The 11853-nt window shown below is 32.0% G+C and overlaps 1 protein-coding gene across 1 annotated transcript; it reads left to right on the forward strand.

Moving 5' to 3' along the window:
- The first annotated feature begins 3429 nt into the window (after window positions 1-3429).
- LOC136985513 (patched domain-containing protein 3-like) lies at window positions 3430-11488 on the forward strand. Its single transcript, XM_067282803.1, has 3 exons — window positions 3430-4434; window positions 5716-6033; window positions 10254-11488. The coding sequence occupies exons 1-3, from the start codon at window positions 3663-3665 to the stop codon at window positions 11486-11488; spliced, it is 2325 nt and encodes a 774-aa protein (XP_067138904.1). The 5' UTR covers window positions 3430-3662.
- Window positions 11489-11853: the final 365 nt, after the last annotated feature.

The raw sequence follows: 11853 nt of genomic DNA on the forward strand, positions 1-11853 counted from the left end.
AATTTTAATGTAAAAATTTAAAATTTAATAAAAGATTTGCCGGGACAAATAAGTTTAAACTTACAAAATTTTTTCACAATTCTCAAAAGAGATTATACATTAAAAATGTTCTCAAACTTCGTCTCTTTCACGCACATCAGGAATTAGCGTAAAAGGGATGGCATTTGAAGACACTTTTTATGTATTGTCTGTTTTGAGAATTTTTTGTAAATTTTCTAAATTTAAAATCTAAACTATTCAAACATCTTTAGTATTAAATAATTAATTAATTTCTGATTTATTTGTTTTTTTTCAACAACAATTGAATTTTTTCTATAAACTTTCTGGTTTCTTATATATAAGCAATTACAAAACAATGAAACCGAAATTCTTTGCGACAATTAAGTGTAGTTTAATAAAATAAGTGTATTAAATACTCTAAAGATTTTTTTTACTTTATAGGCTATCAGAAAAATAAGACTTTCGTAAATAATTGTATCTGAAAATTTTTTTAATGCAATTAGCTTTATTGAGTAGTCTTCTTTTATTTAATTCGGATTAATTATTTTTATTTTTATGTGAAGAAGGTTTTTCTATGAGAATTAGACTACATATTTATTGTTGAAATAAATAATAATTAATTAAATTAAAATTTGCATGCATTATTATTGATGTACATTACTGGTTAATAAAATGACTTAATATAAAATAGCACATAATTACAATAGATATGTTACAGTATTTTAGAGTTTTGCAACAATCTTTAAATTTTAAATCAATTCTATAATTAATAGAGACGTTTTTATCAGTAGTGGAAAGCTTAGCAAAACATCTTTTAGTCAACTTTAACTTTCTTTGTTTATATTAATTTTTAACTTTTGGCTGGTCAAGGATAAAAAGTCGAACATATCTGATGGACAATTGATATAGGTATTAGAAATGAAACCCACTTTTTACACAATTCAATATCAGTAAAATAGGAGAAACTTGTTTACGATCACTTGTGAATTAATGCTGTAGAGAACAGATTTAATTATACACTCCCACAACTAAATGTTCTTTAATTTGTGTTTATAAATATCTAGAACCATTTTTCCTTGCAAGGTATGTGACATGTTTGTCATCAGCCGCAGATTTATTCTGTATTTTTACTCACAAGGAGACAGAAGATAATAGAGGACAAGGTCTGACTGTCTCCTTGTCAGCAATAGACTTACTTTGGTAATGGCTATTGGAATGGTTATTTTTTGTGTGAGTGATAATGACAAAACTTGAGATTCGACAACAGGTAACAATACATTTACCGTAATAGGCACTTCTTTACGGCATAGTCTCAACTGGAGAGTTCAATCTGTAAGATATCTGTAGGTCGATCTGTAGATATAAAATAATTCAACTCTACTCAGGCAATATGTTAAAGTATTTTCTGATAAATATGAAATAACAGACATGATATTTATCTGTATAGATTATTTCATTTATTTATTATTTAGGACCGGTTGCATGAGTTACCGTATAAACTTAGTAATAAATTTGAGTTTGTCACTAATCTAAAGAATATACCGCTTAAATAGTCTAAATAAATGTTATCCACAACGAAATCAAAGCTGGTCGGCCATCTTATTTTTTCTCTATCTACAGAATAAATTTTAATCACTAGAAATTCGCCGGTTAACTTATCTGGAACTTTATTCCGAAGGTTTTGATTTCTGCCACGTGTGGAAAATAATTCTGTAAATTAAAGTGCATTTACCCTTGAGATTAAAACACGCGTAACCCACCCTTGCAATAATAAATATTTAGTTTGAATTTATATGGCAAATAATATTTGTTGTAAATTAATCAAGTCAATGTCATCACAAATCTATGTCGTTCAAAATACGAATTATTGTATTATCTATATTGCTGTAATATAAATTATAAAGTTAATTAACGACCTTGATTAATGAAGGTTGTATCGAATCAGCCTTCCGCGAAACAATGTTTTCAAATTTTTAAGGTTCAGATATCCAACGTTGCATCAAAGACGTGGTACTAGACGGAAGAAACACCAGAAGAATGTTTTTCAAACATTTTACGCGAGGATGAGCAACAAAGTTATCCAAGGAGTAGAAGAACTGTTCTTGACTTTTCCTTCAGTTCTTCATCCCAACTCATAAGCCTTTTCAGAAAAATATTGAAAGTCATTCATGCATTCTTGTTGGCTTAATACTCAACTGGTAAACAGTCCATTCTAAAGTCTTTAAAGCACCAAGACATAGCGTACTTTCTAATGACTAATAAATTACGTTTATCACTTCCTGACAGGTTACAGTAGCACAATGTGGTAATGCGATCTATTGCTTTTTTAACTTGTCAATACCTCATGTTTGTAACCCATGAAACCATCTGAGGTGGTCGGTAAAACAGCTCTGTTTAATCTGCATTATAGACTTGATCGGCTGCAGGCAACACAGTTGATTTCCACTCTTCGCCTCTCGAAGTGTCATCACTGATTTTTCACCCTGGGCCCTCTTAAATTTTATTTCATGTCTGGTTTTCTATTGTTATAACCACCATGTATAAATTTGAAATACGTGTGACTCATCTCTGTAACTAACTCTTGTGATTTGGATTTTAACATCGGCCCATTAACGCGTACTCCTCTTTGCTGCGTATGCTATCCTGACAATGGCCCCAATGGTGGGGTGTCCCAAATAAGTGAAGTAAATTTGCCTTTTAATATCTCTTTTGTTTCTGTCTTTCAATACATATTCTAAATAAATGGAATATAATTTTTATAATTGTTAAATTTTCATATTTTATTATGAACTAAACTACAAATTATTTTAAAAATTAGCATATTAAGCTTATTTCAGAAAATGAATATATGAGATGTGTTAACAATATAAATTACTGCACCTCTTCATTATGAACAAAAGTAATTTTAATTCGAAGTGCAGTTATATGCATAAATTTTAAACAGTGAAAAGATATGGGTATATTCCTATTCCATTTGTTTTGTAGAAGGAATGAGTGTACAGGATAGGCGAAAGGAAGGTAAAGGAAATGATATAACGTGAATTACAGGGGAGCCTGCAGCTGAAATCGTGGTTCCTGTAAGGTGAGCTGTAAAGCTGTATGCATACATAATTCATATAAAATCTCTTCACCTTACTTTAGTGTGCCCTGTATATCTATCCCCTACAAAACAAATGGAACATGTCTACATTGTTTCTGTCCAAAATTTGACGCATCTAACTGTACATAATATTCATAGAAGTTGTCCAATCTATTCAGAGTAAACTTTATAACGTATACAATGATTTTAGATAAATAACGTAAGCCTCTCTAGGAAAGCTATAATATTATAATGAAGAAACTTAATTTTTAAAGCTTATAATTCTTAGATAAACGTTTGTAAAGATAAGTTTTTTATGTAACTAAATTTTTATTCTTTTACAGAAATGAATAAAAAATTCAGGCATCTTTACATTCATGAAAAATTATCTCATCAATTTTCACTCCTGGGCAGATTAATTGTAAGACACTATTTCTTATTCTTTTTTGGACCACTCGTTTTAACTGCAATTTTATCACTGGGATTTTTAAAACATAAAGTTACTAGAGATGTCCACAAATTTTTCACTGCAACAAATGGAAGAGCCATAGAAATTTTGAATTTAGTTGAACGTTTATTTCCGATGAATACTTCAGAATTTATTTATATTCCCAGAGTTGCGAGTACAAAGAATGAGTGTATAATTATATTATATACTAAAGAAGATCGAAATATATTTGAAAATGATATCATTCATGAAGTCGTTTATTTTGATAATGTTATAAAAAATATTAGTGTTCAAAGAAATGGGAAAATAGCGAATTATTCAACATTGTGTGGAAAACAACGTGGAAAATGTTTTCAGAATGAAATAATTGAGCTAATACCACATGCACGAGATATAATCTCTGGCAAATATAAAATAAAATATCCTTTTGATATAGACAAAGTAACATTTTTTTATAAACCACATGCTATGTCAATAGGTGGTGTAACAGTAGATTCCAAAGGATACCTTCAAAAAGCGCAAGCATTCACATTTTTCTATACATTTGACACGTCAGATTCATCAAAACTAAAAGATATTTCTGAATGGAGAAAAACTTTAAACAAAATCTTAAGACAATTAGAATTTCGGCATTTAAATTTAGCATTTATAAATTTTGAATCATTAGAAGATGAAATAAAGGAATATTCTAGTGTATTGCGTCCTTTATCTCCTATTGTTTTTATGATTGTAGCAACATTTTCTTTCATTATTTGCATGACAAATGATTGGATAACGAGCAAACCTTGGCTTGGTTTGTCAGCCTGCATTTCAGCATTATTAGCCATACTAAGTGGATTTGGATTGATACTTTTTTGTGGAATTAATTCTTTAGATGTAAATTTTGCCATAATGTTCGCTATCTTAGGTAGGTTTGTTGACATTCGTAAGTATATATATTTTTTAATTTACTAATTCTTACTTTTTACATAATTTATAAAAATAACATTTGTGTATAATATGTAGATAACCACATTGAGTATTAACGTAGTAGATATCTGATATCTCTTTGAAATTTAATTTCAAATGATGCAAATATCGTACTACTTTAAAAGTAATAACTTAGTGTAATATTATTCATATCCCTTCTATTGTTTTGGACATACTCTCAGGTCAAAAATATTATTTAGACAGGTCAAAATTGTCATATACCGGGCGATTATAATTAAAGAGTATGTGTTTAGAGCACTCTGTAAAAAGATTTGCCCTGTCAGGCAAATCTCAATCAAATTTGATATTAATACTGTCTTAAGTATGCAGTTTAGATTTTTGAAAAAAAATTTCAAAATTTAATCGCTAGGCAAAATTTGGCGTTGTTGTATACTTAATTTGAATATTACATACATTTTCTAATGCATTTCGTTATAAAAGTCGACAAACGTTCTTCATAAATCTTCAAGTTATGGTGCTCACTTTACACGAGTGTACAGTACTTGTTAAACTATTAACGAAACAGCAATTCCAGTTTGCCACTTATGAAACACTTTTGAAACAAGAAGCTTTATTCGACAGAAACTAAACATAATTCCCACAGAATTCAAGCAACTATCTCATTCTTTTACTAACCAGAAGATAACTTTTAGATATCGAGATCTTTTTCTGTTTGTATTCATCCCACTTGACGAAGAAGTCCTGGGTTTCTTAAACCTGCAACTTTTAAATGCACCATAAAAATCTTTTTTCATGTTCTCTCTTACTTTAGGGGAAAGATAGTAAGGATGGCATCATCAGGTTGGAGTAAGTCTTGGTTTGCCCTTTCTGATCACATATTTATTAATCTGGAACGACTAATAAAAGTGGAATGGGGAAGCTGCGGATCTTTAAAATCATCACAAAAGCTTCATGGTCTACACTAAAAGTTGTATGGACACCAACAGAAATGTATATTGAAAGTGGTCTTTATAAATACTTATACTATACACGTAGTAAAATTCATATTAAAAGTTCGATTTATTTTTGATTCTACCGTGCAGTATATTTGTCATAAACGTATGTTTCGTAGCATATTTTGACACTGATAAAACTTGATAGTGAATAATGGTTTATTATTTAAGCATTTTTCAATATTAGTTCGTAATCTTCACATTAATTTAAATTAATATAAAAAGTTAAAGAAATTAATATTAAATTCAAGTCATTATATTTCTAGCTATGGAAATCGACGATGCATTTGTATTTATAGCAGCTTGGAGAAAAACTAATCCGGAGGATTCTGTAGAGGAACGAATACAGAAAACATATTCCGAAGCAGCCATATCTGTAACTGTTACTTCCATTACGAATCTTTTCGCTTTTGTCATTGGAATGACTTCTCCATTTCCCGGTATCTCTTTATTTAATCTGTTTGCCGGTGTCTGTATTTGCTTCACCTATATTTACTTAATGACGTTTTTTGGGAGTTGCATGGTTCTAAGTGGATTCAGAGAGCAGAAACGATTACATTGCTTTACTTTTCGTCATATTGAAGGTACGATTAACTTAAAATTATTAGTTAATACAAGTTCACGTATGTAATATTATTTTTATTATTATTTCATGAATATTTATATCTTATGAAATTATTTTGATAATTTACAATCAATAAAGTACACATTATAAAACCCTGTTTAGAAAAAATAGATAACATTATCATGCACTAAGTTTTAAAAGTTTAGTTTTGTTCCCAAAAGGGAAACGTTGGCATTGTCCTTACAGCAAAAGTTCGGATGTAATAACATGTCATCAAATCTCGTCCTATTTAGAGTGATGGTAAAAAACGTTTAGAATCTGCTGCTATACAGAAACATAGTAATTTGCCTAAATGGAGAAAATCTGAAGATATCGCATTTATTAGATAAAGTAGAGCAAGAACACAATCAAATTAAAATCTGATATATTTGAACTGATTTTTTTTTACCCCTCAAATTATCAATAAAATACGGGAGAAAACATGTCTGTATGCATCGCGTGACAAGAATAATCCAAATTTTGGGGATCTGGGCAAGAAATTAGGCAGTTTTTGAGATTGTTTCTCGTTAATGGATACCATTCTTTGCTCACTGGAAATGACTACTGATCAACTGCCAAGGATCTTTCAGCTCCGAGTTTTGGCAAAATTATGAGCCGAGAGCGGTTTTGCAGTTCCATATTGTTGACAACCAAAACTTGGGTCATTCGAAAGTCGCCAAAGTCCTCTAGGAAATTTTAAACTCTCAGTTTCAACAATTTGGCATCTTCCATCAATATTTGGGTATTGATGAAGAAATGGTACTTTATCATGTGCACTATTCATCTAAAATGTTTATTAGAAACAAACCTGTCAGGTTTGGATTCAAAGTTTGGATGTTATGTAGAGTTGACGAATATCCATACAATATGAAAATTTATTGTGGAAAAAAAGCGGTGTTAAAAATATTCCATTACGTTCCAGAATCATGCGTTGTTTTCTTTGACAATTTTTTCGCTAGCCATGAACTTTCAGACAAGAAATTCCGAGCCAGTGGTACAATCCGAGAGAAGCGTACTTCAAAATGTCCACTTTCTTCCACTAAAGAAATGAAAAAAACAAAAAGAGTCTCATACGACTATCATTCAAATGGGAAAATAATCTGCGTGAAATCCGTTTCAGATTTTTTTTTAAATGGTGGTGTCCACTTTGTTAATGCCTTGAATATGACTGACGTTGCAGCATTTAGGTTCTACCAACGTCATCTTAATGAAAAGATTTCACATATTTATAAACTTGGAAACATTACAAAAATTTCTTAAAGACATATTGATTTCACATATTTCTTTCTGTCGTAAAATTGCAATATCACTGTTGAAGACAGACCGACAAACAAACTATCTTTATTCACCCGACACCGCTGGACACAGTCGGGTGAATGTTACATGGTTTACATAGTCGATACATGCCGAACGTAAAAAGACCGACATCAAAGAATTATTAAATAAAAACAAAGCAAAATATCGCGAATATACAAAAATGGGCCAATGCCGACCCACAGGCTCTGTGCAATGCCGGACACCAAACTTTCACTACACACTCGAACACGTGAAGAAAAACTGAAACACCAGCAGCACAATCACGTAAAATTAAAAGTCTAAACACCATTAGAGTCGTATTGATGTAAAGTTTGGTCATGATGTTAAAAAGATCAAAGTACCTTTTGCTGGATATTGTAATTCAAGTTCGCATGGCCAGTTGTGGTTGTCCTCTTCCATTCGCAGTTTAAGCGTGCGCCTGATATCTTCCAACATTGGGCAGGACAGAAGGTAATGTCTCACTCCATCTTGCACATCGCAGATGGGGCAGCAATTCGTATCACTATGATGAAAACGGTTCACGTATACATTAAATCGTCCATGTTCAGTTAGCATCTGCGAGATCTGGTGTTGTGAATGAAACCACTTCCATGTAAGGCGTCTTGCAATGTCTGGGATAAATTGACGGGAGATATGTTGCTGCGGTAAACGATTCCATTCCCTTTGTCACTCTGTGATGCAATGATGCAATAAAAAGTAGTTTAATTCTGGAAGTTGGAAGATGGATGTACGATAGGTTAATGCCATGTTGCCACACGAACCGGTGCGTCGACACGTTCGTTACCCGGAGTGCCAGAGTGTCCACTGATCCAATTGATGTTGTACTTGTTGCTGGATTGATCAGCTGAAATGAAGATTATCCCTTGAGATAGGGTAAAAGCTGTCTTTATTTGTCAACACCTGAACAGTAGCATAGTTGTCCGTGAAGACAGAAATGCCACAGCTGGAAAAGTTTGTTTTGCAAAAGTTAACCGCTTTGAAAACAGCGATCATCTCCGCCTGAAACACCGAGCACTCCGAGTGCAACAGAAAGACGTCATGGTACGTTTCTTCATTGCTATATATACCACGTAAGCGCTGGCGGTGCCTTGTTTAGTTTTTGACCCGTCCGTGTATACCTCGATAATAGATGTACAATCACAAGATGTAAGCCCTCTTCTAAAAGCAGTGTGCAGTAATTCAGTAAAGGATCTACTAACCTCATAAAAAGAGTATCGAGCGAGTAGTCCGTGATGGTAATACATTTACCTCGGGTGAGGAGAAACCTGCCAGTGCCATATTGAATCAGCTGCAGAATAGGAAGTTTCCCTGATAAAACGGGAAGCACAGCGTTCGAAACGGTAGTGTAGGTTCTGATCATGTGCAACGCTTTGCACTTCTGTGCATGACCAGAACCTACACTACCGTTCTGAGCTTACTGTGATTGTGGGAGTGGAATGCCGCCTCACCCCACACAGCAGATGCATAATTTAGGCACAAACACACAATCATATATGACATCCATAGCCTCGTGCGCAAGTCCCCAGCTGTTCCTGGCAACACATAAAAGGTTATTGAAAATGGGTTAGTCCTATTTGTGATGTGGGCAATGTGACTCTTCCAAGTACGTCTATGATCGAAGATCATGCAAAGAAATGTAATTTCTTTGCATGATCTTCGATCATAGACGTACTTGGATTATATTTTGATGGCGGTGTTTTCGAAGCGAACACATGATACACGCTTGTAGAGACTTGTCGATCTGGAGATAGAAAACACAATACTCTTCGTCTTAGTTGCGTTGAATATTAGTTTATTGTTGATGACCCATTCATTAACTCTCGTCAAAATATCACTGGCAGCATTTTCGATCATCCGTCTAGAGTTAGCGTTAAAGACAAGAAAAGCGTCATCAGCATAGACAAAAATTCGGCACTGATGACCAAAATCAAGACGAAGAAAGTTGTCTAAGATAATAATCCAGAACAAGAGACCACAGATAGACCCTGTGTAGATACCCCGCTTGTTCGAGAAAAACTGCTGCCCAATTCTAATGAGGGCCCTAAGGTAGTCTTTAACAAGATTGAAGAGGTTTTCAGGGCATCCGTTTTCACTTAGCCTCTGCAAAATCAGTAGCCATCATGCTGTGATGAAAGTATTTTTAAAATCCAGGCTAAGCCCGAATACATTTTCAGTGAGTAGGTTTCTAATATGTGCCTTGGGATCCGCGGGGGCATCTGTAGTTCCTCTTTGCCGCCGAAAATCGTACTGGGAGTCGCGAAAAAGCCTCCGCGACTCCTAAAACCAGTAAGACGAAAAGATTAGATAAGATTCGTCTGGTTCGCCCACTGCCCCAACTACTCGAGACATTCGCTTTGGTGACATAAACCATATCTTATGTCTTGTAACACAAGGAAGATGCAAGGAAGTGTGTAGTAAAACACTTGAATTCAATGCCAAAAATGTGAAAAACATCTTCATACACAATGCTCAATTGCTTATGATACCAAAAAATTTGCTGTAATCTTTTATAAAAAGTAGCCAAAATAATTAAAATTTTGTTTTATACCATTTTTAATTGTGCAATAATTTTTTTTATAAAGCCTAATAAAAGCATATATTTTTAATACATGGACAATGACAACGTTCCCATTTTGGAAACATAAAATAATTTCATGAATATGAATGGAATTAAAACAGTTTATACAAAAATGTAATGAATAAGTCGTAAAGAGTAACATATTACAAATGACATAATTTAATTAACCAGAAATTTGACCAGCCTTTAAACGGTAAATAGTTTTTTAAAAAAAATACAAAAATTATTTTAATTCATTCATATAATAGGGCCGGAATTTATTTTAATTGCTATTTATTTACACGATTTAATTTTTAATTATGCAGATTCCAGAACTGAAGATTCAAGGAATGATCACAAGAAAGAAAACTTCATCATGGCTAAATTTAGAGATTATATCAGTAATATGCTAGAAAAAAAATATATAAAATTTATACTTTTTTGTATATTTTTCTGTAACTTTGCATTATCGATTTGGGGATTAGATTACATTCAAGAAGGTAATGATTACAAAGAGGCATTTAAGGATAATTCTGAATTTTCTACATTTTGGAATGCAAACTTTAAATATTTCAGCCGTTATAATTTTCCGATTCATTTAATTTTCGATGAACCATTAAATTATGCTGATCCTAAAATTCAAAAGTCAATTGATGAATTGTGTAAAAAATTTGAAAATCATCCACATATCGCAGATATATCAATCAGAGTGTCGTGGTTGAAGTACTATGAAGAATTTCAGAGTAGTCTCGTAGGAAAAATTTTATTATCCCCATATAATTTGTCTAAAGAACAAGATTTTACAAATGGTTTAAGAAATGTTTTTTTAAAGCTAAAGCCAGCAAAAGAATTTACTTTGGACATAGCATTTGACAAAAACTTTACAAAAATTATAGCATCTCGTATTTTATTACTAACGAAAGATGTTACTGATGACAATATTATTATTAATATCATGAAAGATAGTTATGCCATTGCAAGTAAATCGCCGATACCGGTTAAAGTTCATAATACTCAGTTTTATTTAATGGAACAAAGGCTTCTCATCAAATACGCTACATTTCAAACAGCCATAGTAGCTTCGGCTTTGATTTGTATTATCTTTTTTCTCTTTATTCCTGATGTTAAAAGCGTGATTTGCGTTGCGGTGATTGTATTCTGCATTATATTCGAAACTTTGGGATATATGTGTTTATGGAATGCTAAATTAGACATACCTGCCTTATGTACATTTATCTTGTGTATAGGATTTTCTATTAATTATCCGATACACATTTCTTTCTCGTTTATAAGTGCTAAAAATAAAGACTCACACGAAAGAATCAGAAAATGCATTTATGATGTTGGATTTCCAATTATTCAAGGATCGATGTCGACAATTCTAGGAATACTAATATTAGCTTTTCAGCCTTTTTATAGTATTGTTTTATTCTTTAAGATAATTTTCCTTATCGCTCTATTAACTACTTTTCATGCAATGTTTATTATTCCAATTACTTTAAGTATAATTCAAAATTTAAATTGTACTTCTGCTTTCAAGAAACGAAGGATCAACAATTAATGTTTGAATGAATTTACTGTAATTACTAAATAATATTTTTTATAATTTTTATTACTTTTTGTATTTGTCGATACTATTAGAAAAACTGTAATTAAAATTTCAATAAATGACTGATTAAGCTCGAGCGTTAACTCGTAAACTGACGAATTGAAATCATATTTACATAAACAAACGTAACTTTGCTTATTTAAAATGTATATAATTCGTTTATTTGCGAACTGTTTCTTATAGATGCTAAAATATTTTTCGATTTTAAAATTATTTACTGATATTTTCACTTATTTTATCCTGACTGAGAAGGAAAGACGCGACTAATTTCAAGCATAAAATATTTAAATGTTGAGTAAAGTTTATGTGAAATTAAT

The sequence above is a fragment of the Centruroides vittatus genome, unplaced genomic scaffold (assembly GCF_030686945.1).
Source record: "Centruroides vittatus isolate TY-2023 unplaced genomic scaffold, ASM3068694v2 contig_971, whole genome shotgun sequence".
Lineage (NCBI taxonomy): Eukaryota > Metazoa > Arthropoda > Arachnida > Scorpiones > Buthidae > Centruroides > Centruroides vittatus.

What these genes read in the sequence shown, in the direction of transcription:
- LOC136985513 (XM_067282803.1), top strand. Translation starts at nt 3,663, where the DNA reads ATGAATACTTCAGAATTTATTTATATTCCCAGAGTTGCGAGTACAAAG. An exon ending in CATAATGTTCGCTATCTTAG is followed by an intron (nt 4,435 to 5,715) that starts GTAGGTTTGTTG and finishes TTATATTTCTAG; the next exon opens with CTATGGAAATCGACGATGCA. An exon ending in TACTTTTCGTCATATTGAAG is followed by an intron (nt 6,034 to 10,253) that starts GTACGATTAACT and finishes TTAATTATGCAG; the next exon opens with ATTCCAGAACTGAAGATTCA.